The sequence below is a fragment of the Lemur catta genome, chromosome 15 (genome assembly GCF_020740605.2).
Source record: "Lemur catta isolate mLemCat1 chromosome 15, mLemCat1.pri, whole genome shotgun sequence".
Classification (NCBI taxonomy): Eukaryota; Metazoa; Chordata; class Mammalia; order Primates; family Lemuridae; genus Lemur; species Lemur catta.
The window spans coordinates 34904630-34930794 of NC_059142.1; the positions used below are offsets into that span (position 1 = coordinate 34904630).

The following is a 26165-nucleotide window of genomic DNA, read 5'->3' on the forward strand; positions in this document are numbered from 1 at the left end:
TGCCAAGCACGGGCCTGATGGCTTAGTGAAGATGGTTTTATTAACCTGCCTGACTAGGTGTAACTTTGAACAGCGTGAAAATGTGATTGGGAGGCTAGGCAGTTTCTCCGACCTCCTTCTCCCTCCTCCTCTTCCCCACCCCACATTCCCTTCCCTTTAAGAGTTTTCTGTGCTCTGTGCATGTCTGATCGCCCACACAGCTTTGAGAGAACCACTGCTGATAACACGGGCGCTCCCTACCCCACAGCTGCAGGCTGGCAGAAAACTGCTGCACGGCCCCTTTTGGGGGATTGTCTTTTTTAGCTTGTGCCCATCAGATACGACATATAAGCTGGGGGTGGGGTTGGAGCGGGGGTGGATGGCATTTGGCATGGTAGAGGGGATGCACCCAGCGGGCTTTCACAGTATTCCATAGTCTGGATTTAGAGACTGGGGAGAGGAGGGCAGCGTGAGCCACGTCCACAGGGGATGTGCACATCTTAATGCTGAGAGCAGCACCTGGACTTTTCCTCGTTGGAACTGTAACCTGGGTAGTTCTGTGTTCATAGGGCAGACTAAAACGTCTGCGTCCGTAGAAAGAATGTGACTGCCAACTCTGGAAGGCCCCCAAATTTATCTGTATTTTTCAGGGAAATTGAGAATATATGGACAGCTTCAGTTTTGACAATGTGTTCCATTTGTTTAGCTCTTTGGTGCTTCTCATCAGAACTTTCAGGTGTTTCTCATGCATCCCACAACAGTCCTGCAGGTGCAGGTGGCATTTCCTTGTTTTTGCAGATAAGGAAACTGAGGCCCAGAAAGGAAGTAATTTGCCCAAGACCATGTGACTAATAAAGCCCCTTTACTTTAATTAGGCAAAGGGCTCTTCCCACATACATATGGAGAACCCATCGTGAATTTCATCCCAGGCTGGCATCTGCTGCTGCCTTCCCAGCATACCTCCAGCCTTTGTTTCCCTTCTATTTATATACCTGTATTCCAGGAGCAAAGACTCGTGTGTTAAATGACCAAAAGAGATTGGAAAATGGGCTAGAAAGAAGTCTGTTTCTTCCTTTAACACCCCAAAGTGACTGTCCACACCATAGGTACTCACTTGGAAAATGATGGTTAGATACTACATTATTTTATTTGTGATATGGTGGTGACCTATTTGAGTGTTTCCAACTGGTTTAAGATATGCAATTTCCATGTGGAATGAGTAGCTAACCAGGGACAGAGAGGGCACAGGAAGCAGATGGGGTGTCTTTGCCTTTATGGGATCATGGTCATGGTCACTGAGCTCAGGGCCATGTCAGGGAGACATGCTAAGATGGAGGAAAGGATGTCTTTCTTATATGTGATGTGAAACCCAGAAAAGCATCTGGGAATAAATGTGGGTGGTGCATTCCTATGGCAAGGAGTAGGTACAAGTGGCATTGTACCATCCTGACAGTTTAGTCTTCCATACAGGGGCCCCTGGTGTACCCTCTCCCACTTCTGATGGGAAAGAAGCCTGGGGGGGGCATATGATCTGTCTGAGCATATCTGTCTCTCTGAGCTTTAGGCTCACTGGGCGTGGGGTATTGTGATATGTGACAGTGCTCTTCTGAGACAGGCATGTGCCAATAAGGGGAATAGCATGGACTCGAACTCTGACAGAAAGCTCCATCTAGGGACTTGGTATCATGGAGAATTACCTAGCTTGCTTCTTAGAGATTATCTAGTTTTCCCGGGAGGTTTATGTATAGAATTCTTTAATGTTTCGATAACCATATGTTTGTGTGAAGCCTTTTTTTCCGAGTTACTTCCCAACATTATAAGGTAAAATCCCATTATAACAAATACTACAAAAACACTTCTGTATAATAAAGCTTATTTCCATGGTTCATATAAATGTTTTGTTGTTGTTTTTTTTGTGGGGTTTGTTGTTTAAAAAAAAAAAGAAAAGAATAACCAACAATCTTATGCAACCAGTACTTTTTCTGGTCTCTCTCTGTGTAATTGTTCATCTGTCGAGTAGAACACTTGAGTGTTTGCCGTTTGCATTGTAGACACAGAGAAGGGAACAGAACTGTGGAACCATCACCAAGTGGCAATGCCTCTCGTGCTTTCTCTTCATCTCCAACCTCCCACCCTCTGATGGTTCCTGTTCTTTTCAAACAGAGCACCACACAGAAACCCAACAGAGGAGTGTGTGTCTGTGTGTGTGTGTTTGAATGTAATTGTGTGTTCGAGTGTGTCTTGAGTGTGAATGTGTAGGTGTCAAGAAGTGCATGTGAAAGAAGGCAAACAGTAATGCAAACGGGCAAATGTTAATAGGTAATCTGGGTGTAGATTATGTGGGTGTTCTATGTACTATTCTTATTCTCGCATCTATAAATTTGAAATTATTTCCAGATAAAATGCTTAACAAATGAATATATGCTAGACCAATTTGACATACCAGAAGTTCTTTAGAATGGAGGTTTTCTTCTACATCCTCATAACATCTCTTATTCTCCCCCATTTAACAGATGGAACAACTGGCATCCAGAGAAGTTAAGTGACCCCTCTGAGTTCACTGAGTAGCACATTGGGGTGGAGGCAGGATTTGGGCCCAGGTATTGACCATTATAGTAGGCCACCTTTCAGGAGACCGCAGCTTATCCTTACTACTCGAGCTGGACAAGGTTGGCATCAGATTCTGAGAACTGACTGGGTGCCCGCTACCATGTGTCTGAGCCCAGTCCATGCCCTACATTGACCCAGCAGTGGAGTCAGCAGGGTTGCAGCATTCTGCTGAAGCACACTCAGCATATTCAGGATGTCCAGGTACCTTCTAGGTAAATCTACTTCTTCACCCTAAGAAGTGCTCTCTCACTTTGCTCTGCACTCTGCGCTCTTCATTTCTTTTTTCTTTTTTTTGAGACAGGGTCTTGCTCTGTCACCAGGGCTAGAGTGCAGTGGCATCATCATAGCTCACTGCAACCTCAAATTCCTGGGTTCAAAGGATCCTCCTCCTCAGCTTCCCAAGTAACTTGGAACTACAGGCGCACGCCAGTATGCCTGGCTAATTTTTCTATTTTTTTGTACAGACGGAGTCTCGCTCTTGCTCAAAGTGATCTCGAACTCCTGGCCTCAAGCGATCCCCCTGCCTTGGCCTCCCAGAGTGCTAGGATTACAGGCGTGAGCCACCTTGCCCAGCCCATTTCTTAAAATACATGAAACTGGAAGGCTCTGCTGTACCAGAGCCACAGAATGCTATTACTTCGTATGTACATAGTAGAGATTTGAGGGTAAGAGGAGTTGAGTTTGGCTTAGAAAGTGATGGCAGGTATGAGCCTCGGCCAGACTGCTTTCCTCTGCGACTTGCAGTCAGTCGGTTGTGTCCCCCACCACCTACCTACAGGAGCCTCCAGGGGAAGAGGGGAAGTGTTTGTATGGTTTAGCACAGCATATTGTACCAAGTGGGTCAGGAGTTACAATTTCGTGCGCAAAGGGATGGCTCGCTTTTAGTCAGTGAAACCCTTCCATTAACCACAGGGCCCGGGGATGGGTGGATCTGGTAATCATTGCTAAGCAAAGAGTTAGAGGTTCAGACTCTGACATTTGTGTGCCAGCCTTCTCTTCTCACACCAAGCCACATGTTACACATCTGTCTGTGTTCCTTGAAGGCCCTCAAATTATTCTTGTCATTTTTGCTCACTGATATTTTCCCCCAGCTTGCAGAGCCGGGGTAAGGGAATGAGCCCTACTCTACTTCTTTTTTGTTTGTTTATTGCAGCCTCTCACATCTTGGCTACTTCTTAACATAGAAAAAATAGTTTTCTGAAAATCAATTTAGTTTTAGCATGTGTCCTTTGTCTGAAACACCTGTAGCTACCCTAGATTTAATTAGTTCTAACTGTGGTTAACTTGTCATCAAAGGATTTTTTTTTTCATGGGCCCAGCCAGTTTTATGAAATAGATGCATGAGCATTTATTATATTATTACCCCAGCTTTTATACTTAGATTGTTTGCCTTTAGGCAGCTATCAGGTTATACAGACTGCCCCACCATTGTCTGATTCTTCAGGCTCTTTCCTACCCCAAAATAAGTGCTGAGTAGATGACATCTAGAATCAGGGTAAGATGCAGGAGGAAGAGAAAAAGTTGTCCCCAAATTGCTGTTGGGTTGTCTGAAGGTTAGGGCTCTGTGTTGGAGCTGCTATGCAAATGCAATGCTATCTGCTTAGAGAAGGCTATGACAGCTGAGCCTGGACTTGCCAGTACTTAGAGGCTTGGATAGGACACATTGGCAATTAATGTCTCACAGTTTCCCTGGATCAAATTCCCCATCTGTTTTATGAGGGATAAGCCTTTTCTTTACCTGACTTATAAAAGAAGGTAACATTACCATTAAGCAGTTCCTGATTTCAGAGCAGATCCAAAGCCTGTTGTATACAGGGGAAGATGGTATAACTTACCTTCCAGTGATGTGTGTGGCCGCCCCTCTCCTCTGCCTCTTCCCCTGCCTCTAGAAGCACAGGAGCGGTGACCTGACCAGCATCCTTCTGATATGAGGCCATCAGTGGTCTCAGGCATATATTGAGGGTAGGAAGGATCTTTCCAATGTGATGTGTTCAAGGCCCTTTCTGGAAGGGCCATCTAATCTTGTTTTTCAGACTAGGTTTACCCTGGAGGCACTGTATAACCTTCACGCCTCCCTTAGGAAATCGGCAAGACCAGGGCTTCAGAGCAGGGGCTGCCCTGGAATGTTGCCCAGCACACACTTTGGGGTTTTTCCACAGCTAAGGCCCAGCAAGGGAATTTGCCACTGATTTCAGATCAGTCCCAGAATGTCATGGCCTAGGTAGGGAACCACGAGATGGGATGTAGTGGATTCTTAGGTGTCTCTCCTTTGAAGTGGGGATGTAGGAGAGCTCGAGTTAGGAGATGGAGATGATCAGGGAAGACTTTCTGCGTGTGGGTCAAGATGGTTCACACAGGTTTTTAAGGATGTAGGGGTTGAGGAGAGTAACCCTACTAGGATCTCTGACCCTGAAGGCAGAGCAAACTCTGACTGTGACCTTCCTGGCCCTGAGGAACCTAACTGAAAAACTGTTCCTTATAAGAGCCCTTCCAACCTTGCCCCCTAGCCCAGAGCAGAATGAATCAGAGTCAGGGTTAAGAGCAGAGGGTCCTGACAGAGTCCAACCTAGTGAGCTGTAGCAAGTGAGCAAACCTGCCCTCTGAGCTCTGATGTCTACTTGGTGGTTACTCCCAGTCATGTGACCAGACCTTCTGCTTGTGGCTAGCCGCAGGTAAATTGAGCACTATTTATATTCTGCTTGGGGCAGGAGGTGGGAGAGATCACCTGGGAGCCCACAACACGGCTGTCTGATCAGCCTAGGTAAGGCAAACGCCCTTTGACTTTGTGCCTTTTTTTTTTTTTCTCTCCTTAACTTATCTTGCCCCAGATAATACCATGGGCTCTGAGCTTTCAATTTAGGTGAACTGGTCAGTAGCCCTCTCTTATTTACCCTTTAATAGTTGGGGAATTCTAGACCTAAAGAAGGCCCAGATTTCATGTGGTACAATCTCCTGCCTTCAGGGGTGAATACTGAGACAGCTGGGGGCATGTAATTATCTCTTCCTGGAACTATTCAGGGGTGGACTCTGCAGCCTCCCTCTTTCAATTCTAATGAGCAAGTTCTTCCTTTTATCTAGCGAGACTCTCTCCTAGTCTAACTTAATCCTTTTTATTGGCCTTCATGTTTGCACCTGCACAGAAGACTACTGATAAACTCTAATTCATTTTACCTTCCTCCTGGGATCGAGCTACCTTTCCTCTAGCCATTTTGACCCCTCTTCCCTGGGATTTCCCTCAGTCTTGCTGGTTTCTACATTCCTTTTGAAGAGCAATAATGACAAATGGTCATTTGGTTGGGTATTCTGAAGTTATACCCAACTCCAGTTACGTTTCTGGACTATAGGAAGCCCTTAATTCTGTCTGCAGTCTTGGTCTTGCTCCTGGGGTGACATAACACTTCTTTATTTAGTTTGATGTCTCCTTCACTTAGTATCTTGCATTAACTTACATCTTGTGAGTTTCAATTCCTTGCCTCAGATTAAGCCTCATGCTGCTTTTAATTCTTGCCACCTTCAATTCCCCAAATTAGAAGTCAAGAGCAGTGACCCAGTTGAATTTGGCTACCACTTGCCAAGGTTCAGATGCTGAAGGGTTTAGGTCCTTGTTGAAGAGGAAGTTGAATTTCTGTCTTCCCAAATGAAGCCAGTTCTTTTTTTCTTACAACTTTACAAACCTACAGAAAAGTTGGAAGCACAATGCATACCCATTTATCCTTCACTTAGACTTGTTGATATCTTTTTGTGACAACTATCTTATCTCTCTTCTTTCCTTCTGTGTATATACATATATGTATGTCTAGACATAGCCACGTATGTGCACCCATGTACATTTTTTTGGGTATGCTATTTGACAGTAAGGTGCAAATGTCATGGCAGTTTTCTCTTCTTTTTTTTTTTTTTGAGACAGAGTCTCACTCTGTTGCTCAGGCTAGAGTGCCATGGCGTCAGCCTAGCTCACAGCAACCTCAAACTCCTGGGCTCAAGCGATCCTCCTGCCTCAGCCTCCTGAGTAGCTGGGACTACAGGCATGCGCCACCATGCCCGGCTAATTTTTTCTATATACATTTTTAATTGTCCATATAATTTCTTTCTATTTTTAGTAGAGAGGGGGTCTCGCTCTTGCTCAGGCTGGTGTCGAACTCCTGAGCTAAAACGATCCTCCTTCCTCGGCCTCCCAGAGAGCTAGGATTACAGGCGTGAGCCACCACGCCTGGCCACTTTTCTCTTTAGTGGCATCTCCTGAGAATAAGAACATTCTTCTACATAATCATAGTATCATTATTACACATATGGAAATGAACTATAATTCTGTATCGTCTAACATCTAGTCCTTTTTCAAATTTCCCCATTGATGACTCTTGTTTTTGATCCAGGACCTAGTCAAGGTTCTCATTTGGCTATGTCTTTTTAAAAAGTCTCTCAATCTGGAACTACTACCCACTCCCATTTCTTTGGTTGGTTTGGTTTTTATGACTGATGTTTTGAAAAGTGGTTACCAGTTGTCTTCTAGCTGTCCCACATTCTGGATTTTTCTGTTTCTTCATGGTGGCATCTAATTTGTTCCTCTATCCCCTGCATTTCCTATAAATGGAACGTTATATCTGGGGCCTGATTAGATTAACATTAACCATTTCTAACGAGAACATTTCATAGGTAAAGTTGTATACTTCATAAAATATCACTTTAGGAGGTACATAGTGCCAGAATGTACATTATTAGTCATGCTAAGTTTGATCACTTAAGGTGGTAACTGCCAGATTTCCCACTATGAAAGTACGTAATTCTTAGTAAGTGGTTTATGGGGTGAATACTTTGGTATTACGTAAACCTCCTGTTCCCTACAACCTTTGGGCCCATGGGTTTGGCTTCTATTGATGACTCTTCCTGGTTGAGATATTACTTTGGGAGTTACATAAAGCCAGTTCTGAATTAACACTAATGGATGTGAATTTTGTCATGAGCAATTCAAAAGAGGAATAACAAAAAAATTTTATTTTGGCTTTTGAAATCACTGTGGGGAAGGTGACAAAACGGAGCCATGAGATTCTGCCAAAATTCATAGGTATTTAAATTTAGTATTAGTTGCTTAAACATATACAGGTGGCCCTCCGTATCTGTGGATTCCCCATCCATGGATCTAACAGAGGATCAAAAATATTTGGAAAAAAATATTGCATGTACAGAACTTGTACAGATTTTTTTCCTTGTCATTATTCCCTAAACATAGTTTAACACCTATTTATATATCATTTACATTGTAATAGGTATTTTAAGTAATCTAAAGATGACTTAAAACATATAGGAGGATGTGCGTAGGTTACATAAAAATACTATGGTGTTTTATATCAGGGACTTGAGATTTTGGTATCCACAGGAGGTCCTGGATGGAACTAATCCCCCACAGACACTGAAGGACGACTGTATATTGCTGTCTGGCAGTTTGCTTTAAGTCAGGAAGAAGGCAGGCTGGATGGAACTAAAAATAAGTCATGGTTTGTTCACAAAGCAGAAGCTATTTTTATTATTTGAAGGTTATCTGTAATCCTATTCTTATTTCCTTTCTTTCTTTCACTTGCTTTGTACTTTCTTCACTAGAAAAGGAGTCCCTCAGTTTTTAATTGTCCTCTTCCTCCCTTGGCCCACCCGGCGCTCCCAGTGAGTAAAAAGTAGTGTTCCTGAGACCCAGGTGCGTGATCATCCTGGTTCCTAGCAAGGGAAGGGGATAGAACCCTTTGGACCTATGGAGTAGTTCCTGAAGCAAGGCCGCCAGGTGGTCACCACGCAGTCGAGTCTGACCACAAAGCACAAGCGTGGGACATGCACTTTCTCAAGGCTTCTCTTTGGGGAATGAAGGGCCTCAATTTGCTCTGTGACCTTGGAGAAATCAGTTCACCTCTCTACCTGGAGGTTTGTCATGGGCTTCCGCATCTGTAACACCTTGCAAGCTCTGCCCTCTCTTCCATAAGAGGGTTCGCAGGTGTGTTGGGAGTATACACATTCAAGACAGAAAGCGGTGTACAGTCTCAATCACAGTTGTTCTCTTGTAGGATTATTGCAGATGAGCTCTCTAATCTCTGGTTCTTCCTTCACTTTGCTTATCTTTAAAGGCTACTTAAAAGCTTTCTGGGTGTCATGATTTCTTTTCTGCTTGATAGGAATCAGATTGCTGTGTGAGGTGAAGACAGGAAGAGGTTATGCCTATCCTTTGAGTTTATAGGCCACCCAGAAATTTATCACTTCCAAATGACCGTGAGGTGGAGATTCTTTTAGGGGTACGGGGTGGGGGGGTGGGGCTAGGCTTTGTGCTATTTATGCTATTTTTGCAAAGGCCATGTAGATCCCAAAGGAAAGCATGCTCCAATTAGTAACTGCTAGTGTTTTGTTTTAAGAATGTTGAAATCCTACAGAACTCCTCTTCAGAGAATTCAGATAAAAGGTGAAAAGTTCATACCACTTCCTTTTCTTCTAACTGCAGCTTCTTCAGAATTGAACAAATGTCTAAGTAACTGCTGTCTATTCCTTTTTTATAACACACACGTATACTTTAGCATTGTTCTTTTTCTCCTTGCTGATGCGAGAGTTAGCATATTCCTTATTTTTCCCCCACAGCGACATCTCCAGAAGAGTTTCTCTTGGCCCATCTCTCCAGCTGCCTACAGATGTGGTCTGCATCTTGGGAAGTCAGACATGCAGCCAGAAATGCTTTCAGTGCCTCTCACTTGAGCTGCACACTTAAATATGGAATCAGTAATTAAGTGAGGGTTTGACTGAGAAGTTTTTCATGTGTATACAAATATCATTGCTCTTTTTTCAATTGGGGTAATGAGCCTTCTTGGTAGGGGAAACATGTTACTCTTTTTTCTTCTTTCTTTTTAATCTAGTTTCTTTAGTTTCTTCTCCTTGTTAAGGTTGAAATTAGCTAGTACTTACCGCTGAAAGAAGTGTTCAAAGCTCCAGATTTAATTTTCCCAGCTGAGATGGATGGGGTCTCCTTGGGCTTTCCAAGGAGGGCTTCTAACTCTTGTACAGTCATATTGGGGATTTCAGTTTCACCACAACTTCCTCCAAAACCCACACGTCCCTGAGTTAAGCAGTTAAGCAGCAGTGGACCACAGGGAGCTCAGAAGACTGCCTGCACTGTTTAATCCCAACACATGCACTGAAATAGAAAAGTAATCCCTGTGAAGCTGCGAGGAGGAACTTCCCTTACTTACTGCAAATCTGTTATTGGGGAAATGTTTAGAAATTCTGAATCCGTGTTTTACTTTGTTCTTCTCCAGATTAACATTTCCCTCCAACAGAAGTGCTGCATCACACAGCTAGGGCACAAGAAAAGGCAGGACCTGCTCCCTCCATATCCCTCAATATGCTGCCCTGCCTCAGTCCCCTGGGCTGCCCGGGGCCTGCCTGCTTCTCTTTAAGTGAAGATTGTTATAGAGAAGTATGTATAATATGACCTCATTTTATTGAAATTGTATGTGATACATGTGTGCATGGAGAAAGATCAGGATGGATGTGCACAGTGGTGGTCTCTGGGCACATGTGTAGTTTTTGTTTTTTGGGTTTTGCTCATCTGCATATTCTTATATCCTCTAACATATGCGCAGCTTCTGTTATAATAAGTTATTTTCTCTTTAAGAGGGGAGGTGAGAAGACTAGTGCTAATAATGCTTCAAAGCCTGACGACATGAGAAAATGACTCATAACTTGTTTGTTGAACCAGCTAGTTGTTGAGTTTTTGCCATGTGTAAGATCTCATTGGCTGTCTCTCTGTTTTTCCTTTTGTAGTCCTTGAGTATTTTGAGATGACTAGGATGGGTGGAGAGTAGACTTGTCTTTATTTCCCAGGCTTCTCTATCCTACATTGCCCCAAAGATAGTGAACTAGGTGGAGTGGCCCCCGTATATGCTCAGCCAGCACCCATTGGTAAGGGACTGGCTTCTCCTTGTAATTCCTACCCAACCATCTATCTCTGGCCATGCTGAGAAAAGTAGCCATCATGCCTCAGTTCCTGCATCATCTGCTGCCTTCCTCCTTCTTCTGACCCCATTCCTGCCTTTCTAAGAGCTGTCACCCTTCTTGAGGTACCTGTGGTGGTGGTGGTGTGCTGGTGTGGTCAGCCCTGAGCTGATTTTCAGCAAGGGATATTGGGAACAGCAGAGACAAATTGGTGGTCCCTCTGAAGAGGCATTTGCGGGAGGGGGGGGTAACCCCTAGGGCTTGTGCGTGGTAGCCTGGCACTTGTGCATCAATTGCATCAGCCCCCCCACTTCAACCTCAGCAGCAGCAGCTTGTCTCACCCCTCCCTGTCACAAGTGTTTATCACAGAGCTGGCTCACGGTGGGCACTCACAATCTGTTTACTGAAGGAATTAGTCAGTCTGCTGCCACGTGCCTGGCCCATCTTCCAGCCTTGGTTTAGTATCTAGTCTGCTGTCTGTGTGTCTTCTGCCCTGTCTACTCTCCCTCAACAGCAGACACTTGACCACTGGCCCTCGCCACTCATGCCCCCCTCTCCACTCATGCCCCCCTCGCCCCAAAGCCATGCAAATGGAGCAGTTGGGAGACAGGGCCAAGTGACTCTGGAAGATAGCACCCAAGGCTTCTTATCTCCGGTGTGTGCTGTTTTGTTTTGTTTTTTCCATTCGCCGTTGCCCAAGAACCAAAGCATCCGCCACTGCTCAGCCGCATGGTGAAATGGCCTGGCCTGGTGCCAGGGTACTCCACCAGGTGGTTGGGCTGTGGAGGCTGCTGCATGCGATGGGCCGATAATACCCCGTGGTGCTGTAAACAGGACACTCCACCCTCCCGCAGCCACCCAGCCGGTGCCCCAGCAGCCTGCTGCTTTGTCATGGCGTGTCATGATATGGGCTTCTCTTCTCTGATAGGGAAGCCTATTGTCCTGTTTCCCTCCCCTATTTCCTAAATCTGAGAGGGGTACTTTCCAGAAATGAAACCAACCATAAGCAACCGTTGTGACTTCTCAACACTTCTTTAACAATAATCACACAAGTGCAAGGCAGAACCCAATGCCCACATGTTTCCAGTATGCCCATGAGAGACAAGTCCAAGAGCCTGTATCTCAGCTACACTCACTCATGAGATTTCTTAGTGGACGTTCTCAGCTGGGGTCGATCTTTTTGGGCAGCAGAACTTGAGTGCTGACCTGCAGCTGCTGATGCCCAAGTCTACAGGCAGCGTTACATCCCCCCGCGTCATTTATTCCAGGTGGTGTCCGTGGCTGGCATAGACTGTCACTAGTAGAGGAAAGGGCTGTGACACTAAAAATGCACACCTTCCCAGGGGACCAGGAGCATGTAGCCCTGTGGATATAGGGGCTAGAACTTACTCTGCATGTTTTTGGGTAGTCTCCTCTTTTCGGACTCCCTCAACCCCATCTTCAATCCCAAAGGACATTAATTGGTTTGACATAATCTCTCTAATGAAGGCCTTAAATTGTATTTGCATGTCTTCTTTTCTTTCCAGCATCCCTAAGAGGTAACTTAGGCTGGGATTGTTTTCCTATTTGCTAGAGGGAGAGCAGGCCCAGTAAGGTTGTGTGGTGTTGGCTGCAGTCCCACCACAGGGAGGGCAGCTGCAATCAGACCTACCCTCCTCACAGATACCTGGGGGCCGCTCTGTGGCAGCCGGTTAGCCCCTTGAGGGATGGCATGAAACATGTCAGCATCTGATTTTGGCTTTGGTTGTATTGTGCGTTTGGAGGAAATTGATGCCCTGGTTTATCCCTTAATCAGTTTTGGTGTCCAAAGAAGCAGGTGCTCACCAAACCATTTGCAAGGAGATTTATGAAATAAGTGGTAGATTTGTTTTTCTTATCAAAATCTAATTTTTAATAAATCCCCCCTCCCTTATTTCCTAGGTATGAAGGAAGCATGGCATCTTAGTCTCCTCAAAAGGGCTGGGACATGCCAAAAATTTGGAGATTTGGGAGGGAGTAGAGCCTTGCTGAGGGCAAGGTAATTCTGTCATCCTGTGGCCGGCCAGCTAGCTGTGCCAGCACCCCGCACAAAAAGGTGGCCACTGTGGAAGAAAGGTCGAGGCCAGCTGTCTCTTCATTTAAGAAGAAGAAACTGAGGCAAGCCCAGCCTTTCGACTTAGATGCAGTGAGATCCTTGCAGATCTGCTGGTGGAGAGGGAGTCAGAGGCTGCTGATTCTGCACCGGGGCTACTTGGTCTCTCCTCATGCCTTTTTCCCTTCCTCCCTTTCTTCCTTTTTTATTTTTTTGTTGCTCTTTGTGTTATTTTTGTATATGGACCCATGGCATCCACAGAATCTTAATGAGTAACTTTGGTCAGAGGTGGCCGGAAAGAATGTAGAACTGACCAAAATGGGTGGTTGGATTCTCATCCCAAATTCCAGGATTCTGGGTGCTCCCTAGTGCTGTGAGTACTGGGAGCACAGTACCACCTATGATTATTACCCTTGAGATTGGGCTCCTGCTGTAGCTCATTGAATAGGGGGGATGTGAAGGGTGATGTAAAAGGGGTTAAAATTGTCCCTAGGAGGTAATATTAATAGAATTTTTTACCCCAAGTTTCAAAGACAAAAGCAAAAAAAAAAAAAAAAAAAAAGTGGTCATTGGAGATGCCAGGGTCAGGCCTGCTATCTCCTCTTTTACTCCCCATCCCTGAAAAGCAGCTAAAAAAGCAATCTGTCCTCCAGGTGTCTAGGCAGGTGTCCCAGCAACCTCAGGGGATGTTTCTGATGCAAGAGGCAGATGAGACTCGGTGAATAGTTGCAAGAAGATTGACTTAGGAGGAAGGAGGCTTAGATTTAGATCTAGGACTGCTGCTGGCTTAGAGGGTGGTGGAGTCTAATCAGAGGCTAAGCCTCTTTGTGCTTTAGTCTTCCTTATCAGTCTTTCCCTAACCCCTTTCAGAGCTGACAGGAGCGTAAAAGATTACAGCCACCAAAAGTACTTCGTGCGGATGGGGCGAAACTCGAGAGTACAATATAAACACCACATAGTACTTAAGGGTCTCAGGAAGAAAAACATCTAGATGGTTTTTTTTGGATTTTTTGGATTTTTTTGGATTTTTTTTTTGGAGGGACTTCAGTGCAAGTGATGGGAGAGGTGGCTCCAAGAAATCTTTCTCCGCATCGCTGAGTTCTCAGGCCTGGAGTTGTAATCCTCTTCCTTCAAACAGCCATGCAGCAGCCTTTAGGATGATGACATCCTGCCCTTTGTGCCAGTCACTTGCTCATCTGCTTCCCATATGCCTCTTTGGTTATCTGTCATGTAATTTTCGCAATCTACTTTCCCGAGTCCCTGCCTCATCTGTGGACTCGAACAGGCAGCTTTGGAGGCCACAGGACAGCACTTTGGTGTCTGAGCTGCTGATGTGGGTCAGAAGCTCCCAGAAATACGCGGATGGCCACCTTTTGATCTTAAACCTGGGATAGGAAAATGAGTGTTTGAAGTGCTCATATAGGAGATAAAGTTGGGGTTTGAACCCAGCATGCCTGTCACTAATTTACTAGGGGACAAGGTCACAGGGAAAGTAAAAAAGAGGTTGGGCCTTCCCGAGCCTCAGAGGGAGGAAAACAGACAAGCAGCTATGGGATCTTTCCTCCAGGTGAGTGGGTTCAGTATGGATGCTTAAAGGAAGCCCAGAATCCATGGTATAATTAGTTCACGCCTCTAGTGAGGGTTTTTCAATTTTATCCACATACTCATGTGCCCACAGGTTGTCAGCCCTGTGTTTTAGGCAGTGCAGGGGGATATAAAGAGAAATCAGGGCCAGTCCTTGGCCTCAGGCTGTTTATTATCTAGGAGTTACAGAGCCCATAATCCCGCAGAGAGGGTGTTCAGTACTGGAAGAGTACAAAGTATTGGGGAAACTCAGAATCTAACTCTGAGACATTGCTTCCAGAGGATTCCAGGGATACAGAAAGCTTGGTGAGGTGGCAGCAGTAAGGCTGGCCCTGACAGACGGGACAGATGTCAACCCCGGGCACATGTGCAAAACCTTAGAGGAGGGTAGGCCTGAGACGTGGGTGGGAAATGATGCATAGTGTGGTTTTTCCAGGATCTGGAGACCTTGAGGAGAGTGAGGTGTAAAGGAAAAGGTAAGTGGGACCAGAACATGAAGGCTTTGATTCCCATCTTCGAAAGATGGTTTGAAAAGGTTTAACCTAGAAATGTTAAGATCATTTAAAGTGATGTGTTGTAGGTCAATATATATTGATTTGGAAAGATGTTTATGATACAAGGTAAAACATATAGCAAAACAATATGTACAGTATGATCCTATTTTAAATTTTAAAGCATATATATATATAGAAGGTAAGGCCTACAAGAATATATATCTCATAGTATATTAACAGTTATCTCTGGGTGTTGAGAGTTGAGGGTTTTTTCCTTTTTATTTATATGTTTCCTGACTTTTCTATTAATATAATTTGCACTTACTACTTTTGTTAACTGTAAATCATTTTTCACTTGGTTTAATGAGCATATATTATATGACAGCTAAGAGTGATGACTTAGAAATATGCCAGGGATTAGATAAAAACAGAATAAAAGTTGGCCATGCAGTAACATTTGTGATATCCAAATTGGAGAGGAATCCCTCAAGTGTCCAATAATGTGGGAATGGCTAAGCTCACTATTGTGCTGGTGGAATATCATATAGTCTTCTAAAATGACAAATATGTAGATTGTTGATACTTGGAAATGGCTATATGAAATGGGTAGAACCAGGCAGAACATAATGCAGTACATTTCACATTGGTTACAACTATGTCGAAATGTATGTAAATACTCAAATGAATTTGGAGAATGGAGCTACCATTGTTAGTCTTTTTTTTATTGTGATAAAATATACATAATGTAAATTTTACCATTTTAAACATTTTAAGTCCATATTCAGTGGCATTAAGTACATTCACAATGTCGTGTAGCCATAATCACTATCCATTTCCAGAACTTTTTCATCATCCCAAATAGGAACTCTGTATCCATTAAATAACTACCATTCCCCCCTCCTCCTAAGCCCCCCGTAACCTCTATTCTACTTTTTGTCCCTATGAATTTGCCTGTTCTAGGAAACCTCATATAAGTGGAATCACATAATATTTGTCCTTCTGTGTCTGGCTTATTTCATTTAGCATTATCTGTATTGTAGCATGTGTCAGAATTCCCTTCCTTTTTAAGACTGAATGATAGTCCATCATATGGATACACCACATGTTATTTATCTATTCATCCCTCCTTGGGTGCTTGGGTTGCCTCCACCTTTTGGCCATTGCGAATGATGCTGCTATGAACGTGGGTGCACAAATGATCTCTTTCAGTCCTGCTTTCAGTGCTTTGGGGGTGTATACCTAAAGGTGGAATTGCTGGATCATATGGTAATTCTATGTTCAACTTTTTGAGGAACTGCCAACCTTTAGTGTCTTTCTAATATAAAGCTCTTCAAGTTTATTTATACATGCAGTCCCCAGTTCTTTTTGCTGTGCTTAATATACACATGAATTACCAAGGGATTACTGCAGATGTGAAAGCATTTCGTTCTGTTTAAAGGAAAGAACCTTTATAATCTTAAGATGGTAGAGTGTTTTGAATGTGGCCGTGGAAAACGGGGTCAGCTCAGATGATTGCAACTTCCAGATGATTCCAGAACTCTTATAATATTTTATCAACAATTTCAACTTTTACCTTCTCCCAGAAAGCTTTAACCAGGGTAAAAATAAAATGAATGGATTTATAATTGCTTTTTTTATTTTGGTTCCCATTTAGGTAGAAGTCAGAGATAGGGGACTAAAAGACTTGGGTATTTTCCTAACCTGGATTTCTCAATCCTGGATAGTTGAAAGTAGTTACAGTAAATCATTCTCACGTTGCAGTCACCTAGGTTCCCTGGGCGCTACCCAGCCCTGAAGGAAGTACGAAGAGGCCATCAGTTAATGGGCTGAATTTGTGCAAAGCCTAGGAGCCCTGCAATTGTGCTGGAGGGAGGAAGAGGGGCGGGAGATAAAAGATGGAAGAAAACGTGGTTTTTGTCCCCTTAGAGTGCCCTCTTTAATGCTGGGAAGCAGTGCTGCTTTCAGGAAACTCAGTGTGGAAACCTAGGAGTTCACAGTTCATAGTCCATTAGGAACAGGAAAAGGATAGAGGACATTTATAAAGTAATCCCTATGTCCAAAGGAGAATGGTATAAATTGTTTCCCATAATAAAGTCTAACCGGTTAAGTCAGGAAAGCTCTTGTTAGACCTATTGTGCTTTTGCAGGCCACTTCAAATTCTTCTAGGAGGGAGGCAGGTCTAAGTGAAGACATGGCAGTTAGGCTCCCTAGAATAGAAAAGACTGGGCCCCATGTCCTTCCTCCATGCTGATGTCAAGGTGCGCGGGCTATGCTCTCTTCCAGCCAGTGTCCCGTGTTCCGTGGCCCCAGAAAAGCCCGTGTGTAGGCCTCAGCCACCCCAGGTCCGACGTACGTTCTCCCTGGACACCATCCTCAGCTCTTACCTTCTGGGCCAGTGGCCACGAGATGCCGATGGGGCCTTCACCTGCTGTACCAATGACAAGGCCACTCAGGTAACGGAGCTCTCTCCCAGTGGGATAAGGGATAAGGGTGGGGTGAGAGGGTTGGCTGAAAGGGCCTCTGGTCTACTTAACTCTGAATCATTGCAACGATTTGTCCTGGGTTTTGGGTATACATATTCACCATGTAGCGTTTCATCTTCTAAAGTTTGCCAGCTTGTTTTTCTTGGTAAACTTATAGGAAAACAAGTTTGCATTTCCCCCGACTAGTGAAAGAGGAGTCAGTCTGGGTCTTTCAGTCTGGCTTTGAGTACTTGTGTGTGGGTAATCAACAACTGACTTTGGAATTTATTCTAGGTTTTAAAAAATGAGATTTACCTTGCTAAAATTAAACCAAGGCCAACGTTCAAATGAGTCTGTGTTCCCCAGACAACTGGATAAGTGGCCAAAAAGTGTGCTGAGCCAGGATAGGTACCATTGGAGCCATAGGAATGGAAAGTTCTTCAGTAATGGAGAGTTATTCCTTGCCAGCAGCCCAGCCTGGGATTTTAGGGGACTCATTCAAGTACTGTGGAATCCAGGTTCTTCTTCAGTATTTTTTGTTTGTTTGTGGGTGTTTTTTTGTTTTGTTTTTTCACGACAGGGTCTCATTCTGTTGCCTGGGCTAGAGTGCATTGGCATCAGCCTAGCTCACAGCAACCTCAAACTCCTGGGCTCAAGTGATCCTCCTGCCTCAGCCTCCCATGTAGCTGGGACTATAGGCTCGCACCACCACACCTGGCTGATTTTTCTACTTTTAGTAGAGACAGGGTCTTGCTCTTGCTCAGGCTAGTCTCAAACTCCTGAGCTCAAACCATCCTCCCTCCTCAACCTCTCAGAGTGCTAGGATTGCAGGCATGAGCCATGGCACCTGGCCTTCAGTATTTGTCTTTAGGTCTGTCTTTTCATTAACAATCCCAGTGTTGGAAGGAATCTCTGTGGATCACCCAGTCTGCCGCGTGTCAATTTTTGGACAAGATAGTGTGAGCCTGAGAAAAAAGTCATCTGAAATGTGAAATTTTCGTATTTTTTTAGAGACAGTGTCTCACTCTGTTGCCCAGGTTAGGCTGCAGGCCGCAATGGTGTGGTTATAGCTCACTGCAACCTTACACTCCCGGACCTAAGAGACTTCTTACTGCAGGCTTCCAAGTATCTAGGACTACAGGTGTGCCACCATGCCCGGCTAGTTTTTTATTTTTTGTAGGGATGAGGTCTCGCAATATTGCCTAGGCTGATCCCAAACTCCTAGACTCAAGTGATCCTTCTGCCTCGGCCTCTCTCAGTACAGGCATGAGCTACTGCATCTGGCCCCTCATATGTGAAATTATACAAAGATATTTCTTAATCTGATTCAGGACTTCAACATTCTTAGCAGTTAAGTTGCTAAGAGTCAAATCTCCCTTTTGATGTGGTTTAAAGCCATTCATTCCTGTTAAACGTCAGAGCAATTGAATTGTTCCTAGGTAAGTGGAAATAGAGTGGAAAGGACGCTGGGCTCAGAGTCAGCCCGTCTTCACCTCTGTGATGTCGGGCAAGTCAGCTTTTCCTTTGGAAACTGGGTGGACTGTGCCCACTCTGCCTACTTTGTTGGTGGCATTATGGCCAAATGACACGTGAAAGTGCTCAGTACAGCTCAGTTCACCTCCTCTTTTGAGTACATCATGTTGATTTCTTTCATTTTTTTTTTTTTTTATGAGATCCATTTTCAAATGTTGTTAGTGAATGTTTGAATGCCCAGTACTGCTCTTGGCATGTTGGAATGAAGAATAAGGAAATGAGGACAAGATTTGGCCTCTGTGATTCTGGATTCCAGTTCTGTGAAGCCCAGTGAACAGACAGCCAAGGGATGAGATGGGGCCAAATGTCTGGCAAAGTTTAGAGGAGGGGAATTCTCATGGGAATACCCTACCTTGAACCAACAAGAATTTGCTGCAGTTAAAATGATGGCGCTCTTTAGATCTATGAATAGATCATGAAGGGAGAGTACACTCCAGGTAGCAGACAGAGCAGGCCTAGTTCCTGGGAGCCCTGGGCATTGTTGTTGTTTGGGAAAAGCAAGTAGGATAGATTATGCTTCCTCCTCACGGGCCTGGGAGCACACACCCCATTGTCTTTTGAAGAGAGTGCTCAGTTCAAATAATGTATCTAGTCAAGGAGGACTTCCTGGAGGAGCAGGACTTGAGATTGCTTTGAGCATGTAAGCTCTTGATTGCATCCGCTTTTGTCAGCCCATCTAGCTCCGTCTCTGTCATTTCCTGCTACCAGCCTTCTAGGAAGTCACCATCCCACTCCTCAGATAGCTTTCTCTTTGTCAACTCAAGGCAGGGTTGGCCTCAGATGTTCCCTGGCCAGGTTTAGAGGCATGGGCTCTAGGCTGTGTGTTTGTGCTGAAGCCCCAGCTGCAGGCCAGATCTTTTATATAACAAGTCTGGGCTTCTTGCCACAGCAAGACAGAGGTCAGTGATGCGCCTCCGTGGGTCTGGCAAGGCCAAGCCATACAGCTTTCCTCTTTCCCTGGGATGGGCTCCAGCCCTCGAGGAACTCTTAGCAACCTGTCAATATTGTGGCTGCAGTCAGGAGGTGGGAGAATTCTGACCTACGTAGGCATCCAAACCAAAATATGCACTCTGCACATCTTTCATTCCTGGTCCTCTGGGAATTTTCTGCTTCTAGGTTTTGGGCTCTATTCAAATTCCTGCTTAAGCCCCCGGCCTGGCACAAGCTACTGTCTTCAACACTGGCATTACACTGTGAAGGCCTGAGGCTCTCCTGACATCTCCCTAAGTAACCGTTGTTCCTTCCCTACGAAGCACTGGGATATCACTCAGAAAAGACTGGAGGTGGAGGAGAGGTTTTCCTGGGGAGATACGAGGGCTTATGGAGAAGGGGAGAGGGGGAAGGGAAGGTGGCAGGATCTACCAAAGTCCTTCAAAGCTTTTAAACTGTTAAAAATTGACTGATGCCAGGATCCTTCCCCAGTGGCTTTGAGCTGGAGGAGGGCTATTCACCTCTACCCCCACCTTCTGCCCTCTTTCTCTAGCCACTAGTGTAGTCATTTATTTTCTGCTACATCCTCCCTAACTGGCGGGCACTCACAATTGACTGCTCTCCTACCTGCCTAACCTCCACCCCATGCAGAGCCAGCAGTCAGAGTATGTGTTTGGGGCTGTGGGCAGCCCTGGCATTCCCAGGCATTTCTTGCAGTGAGATCAGCGGCCACAGTTACGGTTCAGCCTAAGCAGCTCCTTCCTCTGAACCCCCAAGAGGAGGCCAGGGCCCCGCTCTTCCAAACCGGCTTCAGACCTGGGCAGCAGGCACAGAACACCTGCCGTTTAGATAGCCGGGCATGCTGCGGACTCGAGGCTTATTTATAGGGCAGAAGATGGAGCTAAAATCTCTCAGTTCTTGAATATATCCCAATATTGCCAGCAATCCCGGTATTTCCTTCCTGGTTGAGTTTTAAGCTTGTTAGGCAGGTACAAAGGGTAGCCTTGGCAGTTTACAGTCTGCTATGGAGAGCTGGGTTACCAGATATTTGGGGCAAGGGAAGAAGAGGGATGTGGCTGGATCTTATTTGGGAAATTGGTTGTTTTGGGAAGGATGAGGACGTGTGAATGTGATAACTGAACAAGAAGTGCTTTGGAGATGCTGCATGTTTTGAGCCAGGAGGAGCAACAGGAGAGAGGGTGACCAGGTCAGTTGGTAAACCAGAGCTGGCCACCACCTGCTTTGGGCTGGCCCCTCCTAGTGGCTGGGCGCAGGCCAGGGTATGTGATGGCAGCACATGCCAGTGGCTGCGGTCACCTCTCTCCCTTCTTGCTGTGCAAAGCCTTTGCGTTTTCCTGTACGTTTCTGGAGAGGGGAAGTGGTCTCACTGCAGCTGGAATGACTATTTGGGCAAAGTCCCCCTCCTGGTCTCATCCTGCCTACAGATGGGACCCTGGGTACCTGCCCTGCCCAGCCCAACTCCCCGTTCTGCTCAGCCCAGCCCAGCCCCATTTCCTCTGCTTCTCCAGGTCAGGTGGGGAAGCTGCCATGATATAATTTTCCTTTTAGCCTTGACTTACCCCTTGGGAAAAAAATAGCTTAGGTCCTTACAAACCGCATGCAGTGTCACGAAGGCCAGAGGCGAAGGTGGGCATACACGTTGGGTGGACTCCCCTTTCTGTGCCTTTTCTCTCCCTGTGTCATGCCGTGTTCCCCCTTTTCCCAAGCCAGTGCCTCAACAGTCAGTGACAGCACACGGTTTAGCCTGACCATCACAGGCCTTTTAAAAATGTTTTCCTTTGTGGGTGCGGGGGCCTGGGCACAGCGCCTACTTTCCAAACTGGCAATCAGGACCAGTTGTTGGCATGTGGTTTGACAACTGTACCAAATATTTGAAAATGGAGCCATGATGGAAAATCTGAGGGTTGCATAATCATCATTGGGCCAGAGGTGGTGGCCTTGGCCACCTGCAGCCAGAGTTCTCAGGACTGGCTAGTGGACCCCCCTCAGAGCCTTTTCCTGCCTTTTTGTTTGGCCAGAGTCCTAAGGGACGGGTTCCCTGCTGAATTCAGTTGAACACATAGTTACTGACCATCCCCACCAGGCCAAGCATCATGCTGCTCTACACTCCCACACAGGTACAGCGGGTTACATTCCCAGGGCCCAGCCCAGCTCTGCACGTGGAGCTTGCTCAGGTGCCAAGGCCACTGGAGACAGCGAGGGCCAGGACTCTTCGTGCCTGTGGTCATGGAGTGCAGGTAGAAACTGACTTCAGCTGGGGTCCAAGAAAGAGACTCCAGCGTGGGGGGTTTTTACCTCCATCCTGCCCCTCCTCCTTAGTATACTGGGTGGCTCTCTGGGAAGCTGTCCTCCACCCCATGCCCAGTTGTCCTTCCACATGTTGCTTGGGGATCTCAAGCCAAGCTAGGCCAGGCTTCCCGGGTCTAGCCACAGCCACTTTTGCATAATCCAGGCATCGGCTGCACAGCTGGCTGATGCCACTCGTAGTTAGCAAGCAGCCCTGCTTCTCCCTCAGCTGCCCCCCAGGCCAGGGTGTCAACTAAGCCCGTTCCAGCACATGCGTCCCCTGGGCAAACATGGCTTTGGCCTTTTGGCTGCTGAGCTCAAGCTTTAACCTGCTTCCAAAGGGTCATCTAGAATGAACATTCACAGTGCTGCCATGCAAAATAGCTTGACCCCTGTTGTGGCCAAAAGGTTAGTTCTTAGAAGGGTGGCCTTCCTTACTGTGACTTTTCTGTGCTCTGAGACCTCAATCTGGACATCTGTGGTGAGACTGAGAAGAGGAAGGTCCCGTCCACCCAGGGGCGCTGGGAATAGGGGCATGGTCCCTACTCTTAAAGCCCCCAGTCCTGTGGGAGGGGCTAAAGCCCACACCCGCATATACTCCTGCCTTAAGAACACTCAACGCCAGCATGTAAACTGCTTCAAACATAGGCTAACCCTACTGTATTAGGTTTCTGAGGCTGCTTTAATAAATTACTTCAAACTTAGTGGCTTAAAGCAACAGAAATGTATTCTTTCACAGTTCTGGAGACAAGAAGTTCATGTTCAGTTTTGCCGGCAGAGATGAAGGTGTTGGCCCGGTCATGCTCCCTCAGGAGCATGGGGAGATTCCACTCCTTGCATCTTCTGGTGGCTGCTGGCATTCATTGGCTTGTAGCCACGTCACTCTAATCTCTGCCTCTCTGGTTATATTGCCTTATCTTCTGTGTGTGTCTAATCTCCCTCTGCCTCTCTCATATGAGGACATTTGTAATGGCATGGAGAGTGCACCCAGATAATCCAGAATAATCCTCCTGTTTCAAGATCCTTAACTTAATCATATCAGCAAAAACTTTACCAAATAAGGCAACATTTATAGGTTCCTAATATCTTTGGGGGGTTATTTTTTAACCTGTCACACTTACCTCATCTCCTACTACTCTGCTCCAGCCACACTGGCCTCATCATTCTCAAATATGCCAAGCTCACTCCCGCCTCAGGGTCTTTGCACTTGTCATTCCCTCTGTCTGGGTATCCACATGACTCACACCCTGCCCCTCCCTCATGTTGTTATTCAGATGTTGCTTTTTCACTGGGGACTTCCCTGGCATTTCAAATCGAGTCCTCCCTGCCTGGCATTCCTATTCCCTTTCTTTGCTGTGTTTTTTTTTCCTTAACACTTATCACTGTTTAAACTGTCTCCCCAGTTAGAACATAAACTCAGAGGGGTCAAGGGTTTTGTTTTTTTGTGCACTGTTGTGTCCCCAGCACCTGGAACAGTACCTGGCACATGGTATGCATTCAGTAACTATTTGTCGAATGCATGAATGATGTACACCCAGAGAAGGCTTAGAGGTCAGGGATAAAGTAAGGAAAAGGAGATGGGGACGGGTTTGACTGAGTAGGACAGTCAAGTATGGAGAGCCAATTCGATGAAGGGTCAGACGGTGATCTCTACGACCAGGGGGTGGGTGTGGTGATCAAGTGATGGCCTTGGTAGCACAGTGCACACAGAGCAGGCACTAGTTGGCAAAAGATGTCGCTGAGCAGAGAGACATGGGATCAAATGAGATTGAGAAAGATCGTCCTAGCTGCCATGGTTTTCACAACCTTCCTGAACTCCTGTGCCAGCCTACACATCTCCTTCTACCCGTCACATATTCCAGAAGAAAGAAGGGACTTGAGTTTGCATGAGATCTTAGTAGAAGTGGTGGCAGCCTGAGTGTGGCTGTTTTTTCCTCTCTCACTGCCTACCTGTGAGCAGTGTCTTCCTGGAGGGAGGGAAGTGGGCATCATGATCACCTTGGCCTTAATCATCTGTCCTCCAGAGTCTCCGCACCTTTCCGGGGACAGTGGGCTTGCACGGGGCTCCGAGCTCTGATTGGCAGAGCTAGTCACCTGGAGGGTTGACTTTGGAGCCCTGAGAGGGGAGGACCGTTTTTGTGTCTACTGGGTTGAGGTGGCTGAAGGAGAGATGGACTTCCTCCTCACTTTCCCGTACCTCAGGCAGCCTTTTCTGAGGGTCTGTCTGGTGACATCCTGGTTTGGACAACACAGGCGTTTGGAAGTAAACCAGCTGCTTAGTTTCCATGTTCTGTCAGAGCCAGCTTCACCTTGAGGGCTTTGGGGGGTGTGCCCGAGATACGGGCCTGAAGGATGTGCTGCCCGCCCTTTTCCTAAAGGAGGGAATGGTGGGGGAAGCGGATCTCTGGGTGCTCTCCCTTGTGCTGCTAGTATGAGGACAAGGCAGCCAGGGTGGTTGTCTCACCCTGGCTGTATCACACAGCCCAGTAAAGGTGCTGATCCATGGGCAGCTGGGAGAAGGCAGAGCCAGGAAGCCCCAGGCCGCAGCGGCCCTTCTCCCTTGCAGCTGTCACCCGGGGCTGTCTGCTCTCACAGCCCGCGCAGACTCCCCCGCCTCCCCCGCCGAGCTCCTCTCAGCAGCTGTTGGGTGGTGAGTCGTTGAGTTTTTTTCCCCTCCATCCTCCCCCTTTTCTGTTTGCAGCAACCTCTCGGGGGAGGTCAGCAGATCTCTTGGAGGAGACGGTTCCCAGGCCCTCATGTTTTTGGCAGCGTGCACACAGAAGTTAGAGAGGAACTGGTTCCACTGGAGCCCTCCCCCTTGGGCCCCTCCCTTGGAATGGAAGGAGGGATACTGGTGGTGGGGAGGGATCTGGGCCTCTTCAGCTTTGTGCTCAGAGCCACAGCTTCCCCCCTTGGGTGGGGGCCCAGGAGGTAGTTCCACAGCTCCCCGGCCTCCATCTTGGGCGCTCTGTCTTCCGTGCAGCCGGGGGACAGGATGGCCGACTGAGAGCCCTGTTCTCACAAGGGGTAGGGCCGGCCCAGGAGTGGAGGAGTGACAGGGCCAAGAGGGGTCAGAAATCAGGGCTGGGCTCAGATCTCTGGGACCCCCTTTCTGAAAATGTCCCCTCCCTGCTTATTCAGGAGGACCTTGGGGCCTCCAGCACTTACTCAGGGTGCAGGAAAAAAGCAAGGAACAAGCTTGAGGCATCACACTATAAGGCCTCCTGCTTTGGTCAGGGAGACCTACATTGACCTTTTTCCTGTTTTGCCAATTAATGATTCCTTAATGTGCTCTTGTCTATTAACTTGTTTTCATTGGGCTCCCAGGAGCCCGGGCCTGTGTTAGGCACAGAGGGTGAGAAAATGAAGAATGCCAGCGATTCCCTGGGCCTGTGCTCTTTCAGAGCTCATTGGGATAGGAGAGGCAGCACTTGTCCTCACCATTGGGGAGCACCTGGAATAACTGGGGATATATGAGAGAATGCATGTGTAAAAGTCATAAAGGAGTAAAGGGAAGGTCGGCCCGATGGGATCACCAGGCCCTTTTGCTGGAGGATGCTGGAAGGAGGCAGTGTGGGTGGAGAAGCCCGCAAGAAGAAACAGGCTAGGAGCGTGCGGGAGGTTGATGAGCAGATGAGAGAGAAGCCTTCAAAGGGCCACCACCTTTACCCAGGAACTATGTGTCTGCTTCCCCAGCGTCTGCCCGAGAAGCTGCTCTGTCTCACTGTGTTTCTCTCCCGCAGACCCCCCTGTCCTGGCAAGAGCTAGAAGGTGAGCGGGCCAGCTCCTGCACACACAAGCGCTCAGCGTCCTGGGGCAGCACAGACCACCGAAAAGAGGTAGCTGCCTCCGTTTACTCCCTGGCTAGGGTAGCTGCCTCTTCTCTATGCCCCAGCACCACATGATGTGTTTGCTCCAAAGTGAAATTACATTTCTAGTCTCACTTGCCTCGACCTATCCTTTTCCTAGTGAGCTGGCTCCTTCATAGCCGACTCCCAGCCTCCTGGTGGTCAGGTCTTAGGGGCCCAGATCTTCCTGCTAGGGAGGGCTTGGCCAGCAAGTGCTGGTGCCGGCAGCAAGCACAGGGCTGGAGCTGCCACGGTTCTCACTCTACTTCGAGGCTGGATCCAGATAAGCAGTTCAGAGACTGGAGGAAGATGGGCAGTGAGTTCCTGGGAACTGGGAACCTCATTTTCTATTTCACTGTTCATTCATCCTTCTTTTTAAAAGAAGAGA

The 26165-nt window shown here is 46.7% G+C and overlaps 1 protein-coding gene across 3 annotated transcripts in view; it reads left to right on the top strand.

The window, feature by feature from the left end:
• FAM117A (family with sequence similarity 117 member A) overlaps positions 1 to 26165 on the top strand; it is a 42761-nt gene that overhangs the window by 7795 nt on the left and 8801 nt on the right. Inside the window, exons 1-3 of one of the 3 annotated variants that reach the window (XM_045526227.1) lie at positions 5279 to 5350; positions 16981 to 17150; positions 25673 to 25768. Coding sequence is in view for 1 of the 3 variants with exons in the window: in XM_045526226.1 (XP_045382182.1) it covers positions 16981 to 17150; positions 25673 to 25768 (266 nt within the window). In the remaining 2 variants the exon portion in view is untranslated. Of the gene's footprint in view, positions 1 to 5278; positions 5351 to 14139; positions 14187 to 16980; positions 17151 to 25672; positions 25769 to 26165 lie in introns of those variants that run through there. The other 2 variants (XM_045526228.1, XM_045526226.1) reach the window with 2 other exon arrangements.